This window comes from Salvelinus alpinus, chromosome 19 (genome assembly GCF_045679555.1).
Source record: "Salvelinus alpinus chromosome 19, SLU_Salpinus.1, whole genome shotgun sequence".
NCBI classification, from domain to species: domain Eukaryota; kingdom Metazoa; phylum Chordata; class Actinopteri; order Salmoniformes; family Salmonidae; genus Salvelinus; species Salvelinus alpinus.
Genome location: NC_092104.1, coordinates 38,672,895 through 38,691,032, shown reverse-complemented (window position 1 = coordinate 38,691,032; position 18,138 = coordinate 38,672,895). Strand labels below are relative to the sequence as shown.

Below are 18,138 nucleotides of genomic sequence, written 5' to 3'. Positions count from 1 at the left end.
GCACCTAAATCAACCATTTATCGGATCATCAAGAACTTCAAGGAGAGCGGTTCAATTGTTGTGAAGAAGGCCTCAGGGCGCCCAAGAAAGTCCAGCAAGCGCCAGGACCGTCTCCTAAAGTTGATTCAGCTGCGGGATCGGGGCACCACCAGTACAGAGCTTGCTCAGGAATGGCAGGAGGCAGGTGTGAGTGCATCTGCACACACAGTGAGACGAAGACTTTTGGAGGATGGCCTGGTGTCAAGAAGGGCAGCAAAGAAACCACTTCTCTCCAGGAAAAACATCAGGGACAGACTGATATTCTGCAAAAGGTATAGGGATTGGACTGTTGAGGACTGGGGTAAAGTCATTTTCTCTGATGAATCCCCTTTCCGATTGTTTGGGGCATCCGGAAAAAAAGCTTGTCCGGAGAAGACAAGGTGAGCGCTACCATCAGTCCTGTGTCATGCCAACAGTAAAGCATCCTGAGACCATTCATGTGTGGGGTTGCTTCTCAGCCAAGGGAGTGGGCTCACTCACAATTTTGCCTATGAACACAGCCATGATTAAAGAATGGTACCAACACATCCTCCAAGAGCAACTTCTCCCAACCATCCAGGAACAGTTTGGTGACAAACAATGCCTTTTCCAGCATGATGGAACACCTTGCCATAAGGCAAAAGTGATAACTAAGTGGCTCGGGGAACCAAACATCGATATTTTGGGTCCATGGCCAGGAAACTCCCCAGACCTTAATCCCATTGAGAACTTGTGGTCAACCCTCAAGAGGCGGGTGGGCAAACAAAAACAAAAACCCACAAATTCTGACAAACTCCAAGCATTGATTATGCAATAATGGGCTGCCATCAGTCAGGATGTGGCCCAGATGTTAATTGACAGCATGCCGGGGCGGTTTGCAGAGGTCTTGAAAAAGAAGGGTCAACACTGCAAATATTGACTCTTTGCATCAACTTCATGTAATTGTCAATAAAACCTTTGACACTTATGAAATGCTTGTAATTATACTTCAGCATTCCATAGTAACATCTGACAAAAATATCTAAAGACACTGAAGCAGCAAACTTTGTGGAAATTAATATTTGTGTCGTTCTCAAAACTTTTGGCCACGACTGTACTTGACAAAATAGATCAGCTCGAACGCCCCCGCGGTCTCGCTTAAGCTCGAGATGCTGGTGGAAAGAAGGAACACGTAATGAAGTGAGGATCTTTGGGTTGTTGCAATGGTCAGATTATCAGTTTATTGCGACAAATTCCACAACCCGGAGTTGCTATGAAGGTACAATTGCTATGAAGGTTAATTCTACTTTCCTCAATTCTCAGTAGGTTATTGCTGTCAAGCTAGCTAGCTGTAGTTGACTGTCAGCAAATGTGCTAGCTAACAGTTTATTTTTGTTCGTTTTTTGTTCACAAGCTAGGTAGCGAACAATAAATAAATAGATAACTATCTTTATATATCCAGCTAACGTTAGCTATGTTGAGTGAGCTGAGTTCAATCATCTCTATATGTAGCATTGATGCTTAGTAACTAATGTAGCTAGCTATTAGCTACTGTCAGTATGAAGCTAGGTACAGCTACATGTTGCCGAAATAGGCTAGCTAGCTAGCTACTTGGCTAGATTTTCTTATCTAACTGTATATGAGTTAGCTAGCTAGATTAAATAGTTTATTCAGGCAAATTCTCGATAACCAGTATTCATGTTCAATGTCAGTAGTATTGATGATTGTCACCAAGGGAGAGTAGTACAGTAATAGCTTGATGTTTTGCATCTGTGACTAACGCTAGGCTACTAGCTAGCACGGTCAGTAGATTGACTGTTTGTCTTGCCTTGTTTGTGACTGATATTTGTGATTTGTATGGATAGTTCAAATCCTCCCTCCTAGGAAGAAATTTTCTGGTCAATTATTGATTTTTGGAATGTATGTTAGTTGTCTGTAGGCTGTTTGGTTCCGCATCTGTAGAAATCCCAATGTTCATATACTATTATCAGATTGTTACCCACTTAATGCATTTTTTTAACGTTCTACCATCTCTCTTCAATGAATATGCATTAGTAAGGATACAAACACATACTTTATTTAATTTAATCATCATACAATCTCAAACGTAGACAGCTGTGGTATTTTGCAGATATTAATGGATGATGATTGGTAGAACCTTGTGTAATTCAGATCAGTAGAGGACTCAATGCAGGTACAAGTCAATGTACACAAGCTGATTTACCAGGAGAAACTGCACCTTCAAGAGAAACACCCCCACAACGCATCCAAAAAATGTAAATATGAATATATTTAGACTAACAGCAGCAGAAAATGGAACAGTATTACAACAGTTGTAATGGGGTGCGTGCTGGTGGCAGGGAAGTCAGGCGCAGGAGAATGAACTTGGTATAAACGGAGCTGTTTAATAAGTATTCAAAACCTACGAAAATCAAAATATACAAAATAAAATAAGAGGGTGCAAAACCCGTCACACACCAGGGGCCTGTTGCACAAAACTAGGATAAGGGATTAAGCCAGGATATCTTGGTGATCCTGGCTCAATTGATCCGTAATCCGGTTGCACTAAAGATGGATAGGGGGCAGGAGGATATGTTATGGTATAAATTACCATGGAGATTTATTCTGTGGAGCTAGCCTGCTCCAGACCAGGCTAAATTCCAGGATCTATTTAATCTCATCCCTAATGTCAGTCAGCAGTCACCACAAATGGAAACCAATAGTTATTTCACTGCTCACTATACATTGTTATCACATATAACTAGACCCACTGTTATTATTTAAACGTTTGTGATCATTAATTTCAATGATTTTGGATAAAAAATGATTTTTAGATGATGTTGCTATCATTAGATAATTTACAGTTTCCCATAGACTATAAGGCTATATATAAAATGATAGAATATTAGGGCCACAGAGGGGAAAAAAACACAAGTCATAATATTGTAACCAGTTGTTTTAAAGGAGGACAGTTGTTAAAATGACAGATGTGGGGCATTTCGTGAAATTGTACTTCAGTATGGTTTCATAAACAAAGACATGCTGATGTGCCAGAATATTAAGTATCACATTGTCATAAGTATCAAAACTGTAAAAACAATATGTAGCTTTTCTGCAGAAAGAACCAGCCTCATAAATTTATGACTTTATCCTTTTTCTTCAGTGTGGCCCTAGTACTCTGTCATATAAACAAATACACATTCCATATGAATATAAAAACACAATGTGTAACATTATGTTCCTTTATTGAATAAGGACAAAACAAAGCAGGTAAACCATCAGCTCCTTTCGAAACTGAAGTCACAGTGACTCTACAAGATGGAAAGCACAGAATCCAAGCATATTATACAAAATGATACATACACATTCAAAGGTCTGTATATAACACACCCTGCATGTCTGCACACTAAAATAAATGCAGGACAAATCCATACACATCAACTGAACAGACAAATGAATGGATGCAGTAGCCTCCCTGCAGCCTTGTATTACACACAGTATACCGCACAAACATCATAAGAGGCCAAATTCGTCAAAAAACGAACCCAAAAAAACCCAAATTCCTCTGCCACCGCAGGACATATTTAACCAAAATTGAAAGCACACATACTAACTAAAATAATTCAACACATATTGGTCCCTCAGCAGCCGACCACTGTCGTCATCAGGGAAGATTGCCGGATTGTCCCAGTCCATGGCTGGTGGCACTCTGGGGGCCCTCTCCTTCCTCAGGCAGGCCACATTGTGGAGGACAGCACAAGCCACAGTAATATCACATGCCCTAACAGGGCTGACCCTTAATTTGTGAAGGCAGTGAAAGCGTGCCTTCAGGAGGCCAAAGGTCATTTCAACTCTGGCCCTGGTCCTGGCATGGGCATGGTTGTAGGCCTGCTGTGCTTCCTGGGGGTCTGTGAAAGGTGTCAGGAGAAAAGGCTGGCAGCCATACCCCCTGTCTCCCAGCAACACACCAGAGAATTCACCTGTCAACACAAAATCTCATCATTACTACCTCATAAACACAGTGATATTCTTGACACAGCCATGATGGTTATAAATAGGGGTTGTGTGGCTTACCTTGTGATAGGCACTGATAGATTTCAGAGGCCCGAAAGATTCTGGAGTCATGGACTGAGCCAGGCCATTTTGCCACAACATTGCTGATCACACAGTCAGCATTGCAGACCATCTGAAATCATAAGATGAGGAATATTACACCAATCAATGCACATCACTGGCAATGCAGAGTGTTCGTCAATGGACAATATCAAAAAGTTATGTTCACCTGAACATTAATGCTGTGAAAGGATTTCCTATTCACAAAATCGGCCTCATGGGCACCTGAGGGGGCTTTTATCCTTATGTGTGTGCAGTCCACTGCACCAATGACATTGGGGAAACCTGTCACACAAAGTAATGAGTATCCTACTATGTGTTAACAGTTGTCCTGTAATTTGTAGATCCTCTTACCTGCAATCCTATAGAACTCCTCTTTGATGTCACAGAGTCTTCTGTGGCCAGGGAAGGAGATGAAGACATCTGCTAATGCTTTGATAGCCAGACACACACTCCTTATTGTGCGGCAAATTGTGGCCTTGTTCAGCTGTTCTGCATCCCCCACTGAGTACAGGAAGGCTCCACTAGCAAAAAAGCGCAAGGCCACACAAACCATTTGCTCCACACTCAGTGCATGGCTCCGTGCAGTGCGGTGCTTAATCCTGGGACCCAGTAGTCTGCATAGATACCTGATGCCATCTGCAGAAAACCTGTATCTTTCATATAGATGGTCATCAGGGAAGGCCAGTGGGTCCAACCGGTCCCTGAAGACCCTTTCTCGCCTGAAGGCTCTCCTCAGCACAAGTGCTTCTTCATCCACCACATCTCGCACGAATGGGCATGCCATTGTCAGAGCAGAAAGGAACACACAATTTTGGGCCTTCATATAGGCTAGTGGCCACACCTGGTGCTGGGGGGGTGGGCAAAAGAGGGCGATGCCTTATAACGATGACTTGGTTGTACTGATTGCTGGGAAAATAAAAAAAACCTTAGAAAGATGCCACCGTCCTGTGTGCTCACAATAAGAGCTCATATGTCATGGCTCACTTGACTTTACGAGAATATACCTAATTTTTATTTTGAGCTGTGTCATCTTCTTGGAGCTGGGGGAGGAAAGAAAAATAATGATTAATACATTTGTGTTACAGTTAGCATACAGTGTACATTGAAGGCATATCTCACCTCCCTCTCAAGTTTTTTTATTTCAAGGTCCAGTTTCCTAATTGTCCTCTTTTTTATTTCGGACTCCAGTGCAAGATTTTCCATCTTTTTCTTCTTGTACTGAATGTCTATGTCTGCCAGTTCTATTTGGCGCCGGAGGTGGTTGCCATACAACTTTCTGATAGCTTGTGAGCTCTGTGAACACAATACAATTAGCGCAGCTGGAATTTGGCAGGATGTGGTGTCCTTTTATTAATACGCACTATGTTGCCAGGCTGGTTTTCCCACTGTATAGCATCTGGGTCCTGTAAAAGAAATTAGATTTTTTGATTTTGATGAGGACTCCTCACCATTGTAGAGTAAATAGTACTTTCACAGTCTTAACATGATACCTCATGCCTTCTGGAATCCAGAGAGATGGTCTCCTCCTCATCATCGTCTCCATCATGTGCTGTTGCTGCTGCACTGGGGCCTTCACCCTATCACATTTAATCGGATTCATATTGAAGCTAGTAGACAAGACATGCCAGGCCTACAGTATGCCTTTGATGGAGTACTCACTGGATCAGCATCGTCTGGTGCTTGTGCTGGTGGCTCTAACAGGAACACAGTGCTGCCAGACACTGCAAGGCAATAGGTAAACCAAAGTCAGACAGTCCAAATTGATTCAATATGAATGTGGTTGTATCCCATGTAGAGATGGAAGGACATACCTTGAATGAAGCGGGTGGCATCTTGGGAGGAACCTATGCTCGTCTCTTTCCCCCCAGGGATCCCCTCTAAGACGGGCCTGCCTTTATTTAGCTCCAAGGCCATGTCCTCTGCTGGGGTAAGGTCAGCCTTTGGTGACCCACCACCCGTGCCTTGTCTGTGGGTATTCTTTTTCACTGCTAAAACAGTACAGACAATGTGTGAGCAGGCACCTTCTGGGTACAATATATGCTTGTGCTTTGTTAAATATTAGTCAGGGACCATACCATTCTGCAGAATGTTCTTGTATTTGATTTTGACCTGCTGCCATGTCCGTTTTGGCCCGTTCATGTTTAATCTACACACACACACACACACACACACACACACACACACACACATTTAATGGAGTCACACTGCAAAAAATTACTTGGTATTTTTGTCTTGTTTTCAGTAAAAATATCAAAAAATTTATCATAGCTTTATACAGTGTGATGGAGTTACTTTACACAATTTCACTCATATCTGCAGTGCATTTCAATTAAAAATTTAACCGTTTCATAATTACAGTACAACTGCATTTTTGGAGATGTGAATTAAATATTTGAATTGTAATTGTGATGTTTCAGCGGAGCGGTGAGTGTGTAATTGTGCACTACTTACGCATTCAGGCGGTCTGCAATACTTTGCCACGCTTTTTCTCTTTGCTTTATCACTGTGGCGGTGTTGCCTTTCTTCTTAATTATATCTTTTACCTCCTCGTATGCCTCCATGAGGATTTGTGCTTCCGACGGGGAAAAGTACGCGGCTCTAGTTGCCATGGTAAATCAGTTAATCTGTGATCTGTGGCGGGGTCTATTTGAGTGAGCCGTGAGCGCGCACCTATCCAGGATTGGTTTCACCTGGCTTAATGAATCCGTGTCTGCTCATCCTTGCTTGGTCTTTGTGCAACCAATTAAGCCTGGACGCACATGTTTTGGCTTCATTGAGCTCAGCTGAGTCATTTATCCCGGATGTCTTAATTCTACTTTTGTGCAACAGGCCCCAGAACATAACTAGAACACATACATACAACAAACAATCACCGACAAGGACATGAGGGGAAACAGAGGGTTAAATACACAACATGTAATTGATGCGATTGAAACCAGGTGTGATGGAAGACAAGACAAAACCAATGGAAAATGAAAAATGGATCAGTGATGGCTAGAAGGTCGGTGACGTCGACCGCCGAACACCGCCCGAACAAGGAGAGGGACCAACTTCGGCGGAAGTCGTGACAACAGAATTACAACAGTATTACAACAGTAGTAACAATAGTAGTACACCAATTTATGCACAAATTGACCTGTTGCCTGAGTAAACATATTTTTCCTATATTTGACTACTGTACAGTACTATTGTTCATGTAACAGAGACTAGTATAAAAAGTAATGGGCAAATGATAGGGCCTACGTTTGGAAACGGATTACCTCATTGATAGAGATGGGAGTTGAACTGAAATTGATTTTGTGGAATTATCTTCCCATGTTAATACAGGGGAATGCATTCTCTAGTATTAAATTGCCAGGGAACAGATATCGAGTTATCATTTGCAGCCACTCATCGAGGTAATTAGTCAGTTAGTTAGTTTATCCGATGCATGAATCATTTCTCCGCTACACACCTTCACTTTCTCACACATTCTCCCCTGCAGACAAAAGTATCCTATTTAGGGAAACTTTGATAGGATGTGTTGGATGTAGGTCTATTAGGGCTGGTCATCATGCAGTCCCTGGGCATGTCTAGTCTATTGTGCCGTCGTCAGTCACCACAGAGCTACGGGCTATGCTTTTCATTTCCTCAGCCATAACAAAGTGATGCCTCCAGCCTCTCCTGTGGCTGCAATATTAAGAGTACAATAGCTTGTGTTTCCTTGACCACTCTATTTTTAGATGTTTTCACACTTGCAATAACCTGTGTGCAATACATTGCGGCATCAAGCCAATCTGTTTGTAGGTATCACTGTGATAATGACTATAGGGTGTCTGGTGTCGCACAGATGGGTCCTAGCTCAAGGAGAGGAGGCTTGTCGACACTACAGGGCTGGTGATGTTTGACAGGGATAACTTCTTCTCATGTCTGTGGAGCTCTGCAGTCTCTTAACACTGCTGTCTATGTTCTCCAGGCGGGGGCCTCGTCCATGTGGGCTTCATGCTGTGGTCTGCTGAATGAAGTCATGGGCACAGGGGCAGTGAGAGGCCAGCAGCCTGGGTTCGGAGCCGGTGCTGGACCCTTCCGGTTTGCCCCCAGCGCAGGATATTCCACATATCCGCCCACAACCTCAGGGAGCCCCAGCCTCGTATGTAAGGCTTGTGGCCAGGCCTTCTCTGTCTTCAGGAGGAAGGTAGGTGTTGGGTTTGGGGACCATTGGGGTAGCTAGTAGACTTATTGTGTGAATGGCCTATGTGATTGTAGGCCAGTCCCAGATGGTTAGAGGGTGTTTTATAAGCTTTGGGGTGATGGCTAGTGTGTGTTTGATAGGCTTTGGGGTAATCAAGAAGGAACCTGTTTGGGTGTTTGAGCCATAGAATAGTTTATAATTGGTATTGACTGAGGAGACACTATAACATTTAATGCACTGATATTCTTAGATATTTTATTAGATCTGATCAGAGTAGCCCTCATATGTTTATTCAAACATACACACCCTACTACAGTAGGCCTACATGTTAAGTAAGGGCCAGTGTTGTTTAGATCCGTCCTTAGACGTAATCTGATGTGTCCTCCGAGAGAGCCAAGATAAGAGATGCTGAATACAGCCAGTTACGTCATGAGACTGCACTTACAAGCCCATGGCACAGCAGTGGTAATTGCTACACTCCAAATCAAATTGAATTTGTCACATGAGCCGAATAAAACCGGTGTAGACCTTACCGTGAAATGCTTACTACAAGCCCTTAACCAACAATGCAGTTTTAAGAAAAATAATAAAATATTTACTAAATAAACTGAAGAGGGAAAAAAAAGTGACACAATAAAATAACGAGGCTATATACAGGGGGTATCGGTACCAAGTCAATGTGCAGGGGTACAAGTTAGTCGAGGTAATTGAGGTAATATGTACATGTACGTAGGGGTAAAGTGACTATGCATACAGTGGGGAGAACAAGTATTTGATACACTGACAATTTTGCAGGTTTTCCTACTTACAAAGCATGTAGAGGTCTGTAATTTTTATCATAGGTACACTTCAACTGTGAGAGAAGGAATCTAAAACAAAAATCCAGAAAATCACATTGTATGATTTTTAAGTAATTAATTTGCATTTTATTGCATGACATAAGTATTTGATACATCAGAAAAGCAGAACTGAATATTTGGTACAGAAACCTTAGTTTGCAATTACAGAGATCATACGTTTCCTGTAGTTCTTGACCAGGTTTGCACACACTGCAGCAGGGATTTTGGCCCACTCCTCCATACAGACCTTCTCCAGATCCTTCAGGTTTCGGGGCTGTCGCTGGGCAATACGGACTTTCGGCTCCCTCCAAAGATTTTCTATTGGGTTCAGGTCTGGAGACTGGCTAGGCCACTCCAGGACCTTGAGATGCTTCTTACGGAGCCACTCCTTAGTTGCCCTGGCTGTGTGTTTCGGGTCGTTGTCATGCTGGAAGACCCAGCCACAACCCATCTTCAATGCTCTTACTGAGGGAAGGAGGTTGTTGGTCAAGATCTCGCGATACATGGCCCCATCCATCCTCCCCTCAATACGGTGCAGTCGTCCTGTCCCCTTTGCAGAAAAGCATCCCCAAAGAATGACGTTTCCACCTCCATGCTTCACGGTTGGGATGGTGTTCTTGGGGTTGTACTCATCCTTCTATTCCTCCAAACACGGCGAGTGGAGTTTAGAGCAAAAAGCTCTATTTTTGTCTCATCAGACCACATGACCTTCTCCCATTCCTCCTCTGGATCATCCAGATGGTCATTGGCAAACTTCAGACGGGCCTGGACATGCGCTGGCTTGAGCAGGGGGACCTTGCGTGCGCTGCAGGATTTTAATCCATGACGGCGTAGTGTGTTACTAATGGTTTTCTTTGAGACTGTGGTCCCAGCTCTCTTCAGGTCATTGACCAGGTCCTGCCGTGTAGTTCTGGGCTGATCCCTCACATTCCTCATGATCATTGATGCCCCACGAGGTGAGATCTTGCATGGAGCCCCAGACCGAGGGTGATTGACCGTCATCTTGAACTTCTTCCATTTTCTAATAATTGTGCCAACAGTTGTTGCCTTCTCACCAAGCTGCTTGGCTATTGTCCTGTAGCCCATCCCAGCCTTGTACAGGTCTACAATTTATCCCTGATGTCCTTACACAGCTCTCTGGTCTTGGCCATTGTGGAGAGGTTGGAGTCTGTTTGATTGAGTGTGTGGACAGGTGTCTTTTATACAGGTAACGAGTTCAAACAGGTGCAGTTAATACAGGTAATGAGTGGAGAACAGGAGGGCTTCTTAAAGAAAAACTAACAGGTCTGTGAGAGCCGGAATTCTTACTGGTTGGTAGGTGATCAAATACTTATGTCATGCAATAAAATGCAAATTAATTACTTAAAAATCATACAATGTGATTTTCTGGATTTTTGTTTTAGATTCCGTCTCTCACAGTTGAAGTGTACCTATGATAAAAATGACAGACCTCTACATGCTTTGTAAGTAGGAAAACCTGCAAAATCGGCAGTGTATCAAATACTTGTTCTCCCCACTGTAGATAATAAACAGCAAGTAGCAGCAGTGTGAAAAAAGGGAGGGGGTCAATGTAAATAATCTGGGTAGCCATTTGATTAACTGTTCAGCAGTCTTATGGCTTTGGGGTAGAAGCTGTTAAGCTATGTTGAGAAAACCACATGTTTTTGTTCTAGTGTAGTCTGTGGTAAAAAAAAAAAAATAGACAAGGACTTAGGCTACTTCTTTAGTGTAGATTTAGATCAGTGAGGTTTTGTGGCTGATGCATGCTAATGCTATGGTCTAAAGTTTGTTAGATTAATTTCTAGGTAAGCACTGTGCCTCATCAAAGGTCTAGCCAGAATTCATCAAATGGCAGGGGGAAGGGGGTCTGTTGTGATGACAGAGGGAGACGACATCTCCATATTGCTGGGTTGAATTCCTTTACTCTGTCTGTCCCTCTGCTGCTCTGCGTCACCATGCCAACACAGCGCTTAATCATGCCGCTTGCCTGTTATTACTGTTTGATGTTTGTGACATGAAATAAAGAACTGCCTGCCTCCCGTCCGACTGTCTGGAGATGGAGGGAAACAGATGCACATGATTGAAAAAATGCAGTAACGGAAAAAAGACATCGACCTTCTGCTTCCTCATGGCTTATTTTGGGCTCCAATACCCCACATTCCTCATCTGTCCAACATAGCCTGTGAAGGTTCAATTGATGATTTCAGAATCTGTGCTGCTTTGTTCAGAACAAACGCCCGTTCAAGGTGTATAGAGGGAGATGTTTGCACCTTTTAATAATTGAATGAGACATGATTTAATCTTCCATGTGCATGAATGTTTTAGTGGAGACAAGTTCTATATGCAGGATATTGTTAGCCTGGAGTACTGGGCAGGCTTTGTGGATCCTATTAAGGCACAGTGTGCCCTGGTGCCTACATTACTCTGTGTCCATGTCACTTAGCCTGTCTCTCCACCTGCTTAATGCGCACACTCTTATCTCTCTCTCCCCCAGCATATCTGCTGCGACTGTAAGAAGAGTTTCTGCACTCTGTGCTCTGTGCTTCAGGAGAACCTGCGTATATGTGCCACATGTCACCTGCTGAAGGGGACAGCCTTCCAGAGACCACAGCTGATGCGGCTGAGGGTCAAAGACCTGCGGCAGTACCTGCTGCTACGCAACGTCCCCACAGACACCTGCAGGGAGAAGGAGGACCTGGTGGACCTGGTGCTGTGTCACCAGAGGACAGAGGGGGAGGAGGACCCAGACAACCCCCTCTATACCCCGCCCCCCTCCGCCGCACGTTCCACCTCTGAGCTGTCTGCTCTCTCAGTCTCCGCCTCTCAGGGGGAAGCTCTCAGCAGGAGCGACAGCTCAGGGACAACCAACCAGGTACATGTGATGCAGGTAGAGAGTGAGTGTAAAAGGTGTTACGTCTGCTCTGAAAGTGACTGAGGTCTAAATTAAGAGATGACTGCTACAAATACCTGTACTTTGCCTGCTCAGCTGGTGCAGAGAGCAGTAGAAGCTTTACTATGACTGGGAACATAGTAGTCCCCAAGGGATCAGTGGACTAAACAGCAGGTGATTCATCCTAATCCCTGCCTGGACTGGAAGGATTTCTAGTGCTCTGTGGAGGTTTCTGTCTGAGTAGGCCTGTTGCGGTGACCATATTACCAGCAGACATGACCGCAGTAATATTCCACGTGACCGTTGAGTCATGGTAATCTCCTCTTATGCACTCAGGACATGCATTGGTAGTACCCAACTCACTAACGACCATGAGGTCCACTGGAGGCTGCTGACGTAACATTCCACTGATTCTTCTCCAGCCATTACAACGAGCCCATTCTCCCTATATTAAGGAGCCACCAACCTCCTGGGATCAGGTCCTAATGGCCTGGTACTCAGGGATCTATTGTCCCTCCATCAGGTCCTAATGGCCTGGTACTCAGGGCTCTATTGTCCCTTCATCAGGTCACTAATGGTCTGGTACTCAGGGCTCTATTGTCCCTCCATCAGGTCCTAATGGTCTGGTACTCAGGGCTCTATTGTCCCTCCATCAGGTCCTAATGGTCTGGTACTCAGGGCTCTATTGTTCCTCTAACCACACTGACATCAATGCAAATACTCTTATCATCAAAACAGTATTGCGATTTTAAAACTCACCTCACTATGATTGATCAATTTGAAGAAAGAAGTTCAACAACCTGTTGAAACTGAGTGGAAAACATGGTTGTTGTGGATGTTGTTTCAAAGCCAACGAAATGGACAGTGCTTTCTAAGGTGACGATTAATTCAAAACACCCATACGCATATTAGAGCTGATGCATACTCATAGGCCTATATACTGTATGAGATCAAGCCTGAAAAAAACGCTGAATTTAAAAAATGATTGTGCCATTATATAATACATAGCCTAATAGCGTACCGCATATTACGCATGGCAGAAAAAAAATATTTTAAGATGTAATTGGTCCAGCCTATACTCCAGAATTAGTAATCACCTTTGAGTATGGACTGTATTATCATGCATACTGGATAGACTGGTTACCTCATGCTATACTCCAATCTTTCTATCTATGAGTCTGGGAGAGAACATATAGGCCTAGGCGATGCCGTTGGTTCATTGATTGTGCAGGGTGGCTTACAGAGTTAGCCTACAAGTGTAGAGGATTTGGATTTGATTTTGAATAGCTTAGTATTATGGATTTTTATAATCAATAGGCTGACCTATTACCTTTAGCTACAGAATATCTCAAACCTCCACTGATATACCATCAGGTGATGAAGGGGGTCTCATTGTCATGGAAACCCCTCACAGCGAAGCCTTTTATCAGACTGGGACATTTCCAGGAGCCTGTATGGAGCTTGCTCTCCGGTTTATACAAGCCATGACCTTCTCTCCTTTATACCATCCCCTCCCCTCTCTCCTTCATTCCTTTCTCGAGCGAGCAGAGAGTCAGGGTCTCAACAGTTTAATGAAATATGTTTTGTTACTATTGATGTTCCCGAACAGATTTCACTTGGTTTCCCAAATTTAAGCACTGGGTAACTGCACGAACAGGGTTAGAGAGCCCATGGCATAGAGTTTGGGCGGAATATCACCTGTCATGCAGCGAGAGGCTGCATGCTCCTCAAACAGTGGTTGATGAAATAACCGGAGTATGTTACCCAGCATGAGTGGAAAATGAATTTGAGTGCATACAGGTTACATCTATTTGTTCACCTGCTCGTGTTCCTGCCCATTTGATAATGGGCCATTGTAAATTTAAACAAATTTAACATAATATTGAAGACAAAATTAAATTGAGAATAGTCTGATGGGTGAAAATATGATCACTTGATGAGAGAACAGCTGTGTGCAGCCTGAGGCAAGGAACAGAGCGCAAGCTTTTTTTGCGACTTTCTCAAATCATCAATAGACTATAGTCGCATCATGCAGCCCATATATGTTTTGATTTCTAATACATTTGTATCATTCTCAACTAGAGTTACCAAATAACTCTAAATCTAGCATATATAGGACCTGTTTCAAATGATAACTTTTACGCTCAACATAGCCACTTCAAATGCACACTCTCTCCAGAATGGGAAAAATATCCTTCCTATTTTATTCAGCTAAGTTCAATTATATTCTTACTACTATAAAGTCATATAAAATAATGGCACAGAACTTATAAGCATATCTTGTCTGATAAATGATCAAGCCTATGGCATGGCGCATAGCCAGATAACATACAGTAGGCCAACTCGTATTCTGTTCTTCTAAAAAACATTTTCTTCATATCATGTTTTTTTAGGCCTGCCTAAAATACTGGATTTATTGTGATGGTGTATATTAAATAGATTTATTTGAATTTTTAAAATGTAGATGTTCCAAAGGCACGCATCAGTGACTTGTATGCCTGGAGATGCTAAACATGTTTAGGCTAATTGACGGTCAATTACCGTGAGACTGGTAGTCTATTGCATGACGATAACTGTCTGACAAAATGTAAGGACCGCTACAGGCCTCCATCTGAGTCATGTGCTTGTTTTGTCTGTACAGGATATAGGCGACGCCACGTCTCTCTCCCTCCTGAACCTGGCACCCAGTGAGCACACACCAGAGGTAAATGATAAACCTCACTCCTAGTAGGCTGCTAACTGTAGAAAAATGTCCTCACAGCATCTGGAGCTTATTCAGAGGGGTGCGACATTCTCCTGTCCTATTTGCCCCTTCTCTCCAGTGCAGTATGTGTCATGTATGTAATGGCTTATGACTCTCCTCTCTCTCCTGCAGGTGAGCCCTCAGACGCGGCCGCGAGCGCGGGCCTCTCTCTCAGACATCTCCAGCCTGAGGGACATCGAGGGCCTGTCCGTGAGACAGCTGAAGGAGATCCTGGCCAGGAACTTTGTCAACTATTCAGGCTGCTGTGAGAAGTGGGAGCTGGTAGAGCGCGTCAGCCGCCTGTACAGAGAGACTGAGGAGAACATGAAGTCATGTGAGTAGCAGTGAGCCTGGTCCCAGATCCGTTTGAGCTGGCTTGCCAACTGCTATGGTCACTACCACACCATGTTTGCCCATCAAAATGGTGTGCAGTAGTTATTTTATCTAAATGTTTCTTTCTTTCCTTTAGTGGAAAACGTGAACACAGCTATAACTGCAGGTAAAATGTCACTCCTCTGTCTGTCTTTTGTGATGATATGTATAGTCTGTGGAACAGGAATGGAAAGTACAGCTACTTGACATGTAAACCCTTCAGTCCTCGTCAATGATATTCTAGCTCAGGATGTACAGTATCTTCATTACTGTATTGTAAAATTGTACCATCAGAGTTCCTGTATCCCATCAATGCTTTGTACCAGGGGTAGATGCTGAGTTGATTTCTTTAGTACAAAAATAACATCAGTATTTACTGACTGTTGCTTTACTCCTTCCACACAAGTGGTGGCCTTGCCCCCTCCTCCCATGTGCAATGGAGGGATTGGAGGTAAGGTATCTGAAAAGGGCACATTTTCCCCTGGTCTCTCTTACTGTTGACCTCGTCACTCCTACCATCTCATGGCCCCTCAGCCTGCATGTAACACCGGCATCCAACCTCATACACAGCCCTCAGCCCTCAGCCATGCATGCAGGAAGTATCACCTTACTTACTACATGTGGTCCCACTACTACTACTGCACATCCATCGTGCTGTCTTTGTGTCTCATCCATACCAAAGGTACCTTCATGCCATCTGAGCATGTCTAGTTGTTGGAGGTTCTCATTGCCCCTATTCATTGCCAAGTAAGAACCAGTCACCCAAGTGCCATCTTTAAGTTTATTACCTAGAAAGCCAAGATGTCTGTTAATAACTTCACACACACATTTCTAATAAAGCTAAATCTATACAGCTGCAAGAAGTCTGGGGTCTGAATTCACTGATACACCGTCAGGTGATGAAGGGGGTCTCATTGTCATGGAAACCCCTCATAGCGAACATTTCCAGGACCCTGTATGATGCTTGCCCTCTGGTTTATACCAGCCATGACCTTCCTAAGATAAGGCACTCTGGATACAAGAGCGAGGAGATATTTTAGTGAGCTCTCTCACTGACAGTGCCAGTCTCTTCTACCTCTTCAGGGCTTGACATCATCATTGCTCTCCTCCACTCTGATCTGTATGGAATGTCCTGTTCTTTTGCTTTCTTCTCTGATTCCTCCCCTCTGTCTTCCTCCAGATGGGGAGAAGGCCCAGCTGACCAACGTGGATGACAACCTGTGCAGGATCTGCATGGACTCCGTGATCGACTGCGTCCTCCTGGAGTGTGGTCACATGGTCACCTGCACCAAGTGCGGCAAGCGGATGAGCGAGTGTCCCATCTGCAGGCAGTACGTCGTGAGAGCCGTGCACGTCTTCAAGTCTTAATGTCTCAACCCACCACTTCCACCATGTCCCATCTTCAAAACATTCACCTCCAGAGAAACAGATCTGTGTTGTTCTGTCCTAGTTGTGGGTGTTCTGTTGTCATCCCCTGAAACGCTTACATTATTTGTAAACTTGATAATGAATTTGAGAAATGCAGTGTGTTCATTTTTTCCCACTTCATTTTTTTCTTGGGACTAATCACTGTTTGACCAATGAAAAGAAGGGCAGCAGTCTACCCTTTATATTAACCCATTCCATTTCTAAACACATCCTTGACGTTTTCTCATCTACCGTATTTTATGTTATGCGTTTGCTTACTTATGTTGACTTTTAAACAAGAATGTGAGCTGTGTGTGCGTACCATCGTTCCCAGGTACCTACAGAGTGAACCACTAATTGTGACTGGTAACTAACTCCCTGTCCCAATGAACAAACCGTATCATGTAAAGTCTGCCCATATAGAGGTCTGTTTTGATTTGGAAGGAAGTCTCACATTTGTTTTAATTCTGTCATAACGTCTTAGCACTGAATGTTAAGATAAGAAAACGGGTGCTAAATACGTTCAAATGTTTTCCGTTTGTTAGTATACCAACTTAAATTGTGGATGTCGTCACTGTCTGAAAACCTTACCTCCAAAACAAACTTCAGGAAATTACCTTATTTTCCCATTAACGAACATACAATTATGAAACTTCAGAAGCTATTTCGAATACATTTTCTTGTTCCTAGAGTCAAATGTTCAGAGTACAACATTGAGGGGAGTTACTGCTTTCAATAGATGAAAAACATAACACTTTATTTTTTTATGCATTATGAGCATGTAATTCCATCAGACAGCAAAAATATGCTTAGAATATTTTCTGTTATCTTTTCTTGGAAGTGGAGGGAATATTGTCTTTTTAATTAATACATTGTTGTAGTTAACACAACTAATCAAATATATAGCTGCAAGTTAACTGCCACTTGTGGAATATAAAGTATATTGAGGAAAAGTGACTTGCTGTACAGTTGCATATAATGTTTCATATCAGTATGAGATGTACATATCTATTTTTTCCCATTTGATTTGAATGTGTAATTGAATTGAAGATTTCCCTCAGATTAGTTTATTAAAGAGTAAGGTTTCACTGTCAGGTGGATTGAAATGTGTTACTACATTGGTTTGCTTGAGTGGTCTGTCCTCAAATGAGAAGCAGAGCATGATGACGGTCTATGGGTGCGTCCAAAATGGCACCCCATGCCCTATGGGTCTTTGAACAGTAGTGCACTATATAGGGTTCCATTTTGGACATAGACACTGAGATTGGGTGGAGAGGTTTCCTGTATCACACAGTCAACTACCCTTTGGAAAGGTATGCTAAATAAATTGTGCAAGGTCTGGTCTTTGTATTTGGGAATGTTTAACCTTTTATTTTGGTAATTAAAGATGAATTATATTAGTTTGACTTCATCTACTTGTCTGGTATGTTGTGATGCCCAGACCAACTTGTTCTTGGCAGGCCTTTGAAAAATGCAATTAACAATTTGATAAATGGGAAAATTAATGCAATCCTGTAGGATGAACTAGTGTTGAGTGCTAGATTATTCCGTTGCCTAGGAGAAGACAGCTGCAGAGAGCAGCTTCCATGTGACAAATGCTGAA

At 43.1% G+C, this 18,138-nt stretch overlaps 2 protein-coding genes across 10 annotated transcripts; one reads left to right on the top strand and one right to left on the bottom strand.

Moving 5' to 3' along the window:
- The first annotated feature begins 1,137 nt into the window (after positions 1-1,137).
- Positions 1,138-17,941, top strand: LOC139545514 (E3 ubiquitin-protein ligase RNF34-like). 6 transcript variants are annotated; one of them, XM_071353384.1, is made up of 9 exons: positions 1,141-1,276; positions 2,170-2,273; positions 8,069-8,287; positions 11,618-11,995; positions 14,655-14,717; positions 14,889-15,090; positions 15,226-15,255; positions 15,535-15,579; positions 16,309-17,941. In XM_071353384.1, the coding sequence occupies exons 3-9, from the start codon at positions 8,084-8,086 to the stop codon at positions 16,494-16,496; spliced, it is 1,110 nt and encodes a 369-aa protein (XP_071209485.1). In that variant the 5' UTR covers positions 1,141-1,276; positions 2,170-2,273; positions 8,069-8,083; the 3' UTR covers positions 16,497-17,941. The 6 variants fall into 6 exon arrangements, with proteins under 6 accessions (XP_071209482.1, XP_071209486.1, XP_071209487.1 ...); XM_071353381.1 differs by lacking the exon at positions 2,170-2,273 and having other exon boundaries at positions 1,138-1,276; XM_071353383.1 differs by lacking the exon at positions 2,170-2,273 and having other exon boundaries at positions 1,140-1,293.
- LOC139545515 (putative nuclease HARBI1) lies at positions 3,205-6,939 on the bottom strand. Of its 4 annotated transcripts, none has more exons than XM_071353389.1 (10): positions 6,189-6,939; positions 5,925-6,101; positions 5,773-5,834; positions 5,604-5,690; positions 5,233-5,516; positions 5,118-5,153; positions 4,465-5,019; positions 4,280-4,395; positions 4,072-4,183; positions 3,205-3,977 (listed from the first exon to the last, which is right to left on the bottom strand). In XM_071353389.1, exons 7-10 carry the CDS (start codon positions 4,934-4,936, stop codon positions 3,607-3,609), a joined length of 1,071 nt encoding a protein of 356 aa, XP_071209490.1. In that variant the 5' UTR covers positions 4,937-5,019; positions 5,118-5,153; positions 5,233-5,516; positions 5,604-5,690; positions 5,773-5,834; positions 5,925-6,101; positions 6,189-6,939; the 3' UTR covers positions 3,205-3,606. The 4 variants fall into 4 exon arrangements, with proteins under 4 accessions (XP_071209490.1, XP_071209492.1, XP_071209491.1 ...); XM_071353391.1 differs by having other exon boundaries at positions 4,465-5,153; positions 5,233-5,406; positions 5,475-5,516; XM_071353390.1 differs by having other exon boundaries at positions 5,118-5,516.
- Positions 17,942-18,138: the final 197 nt, after the last annotated feature.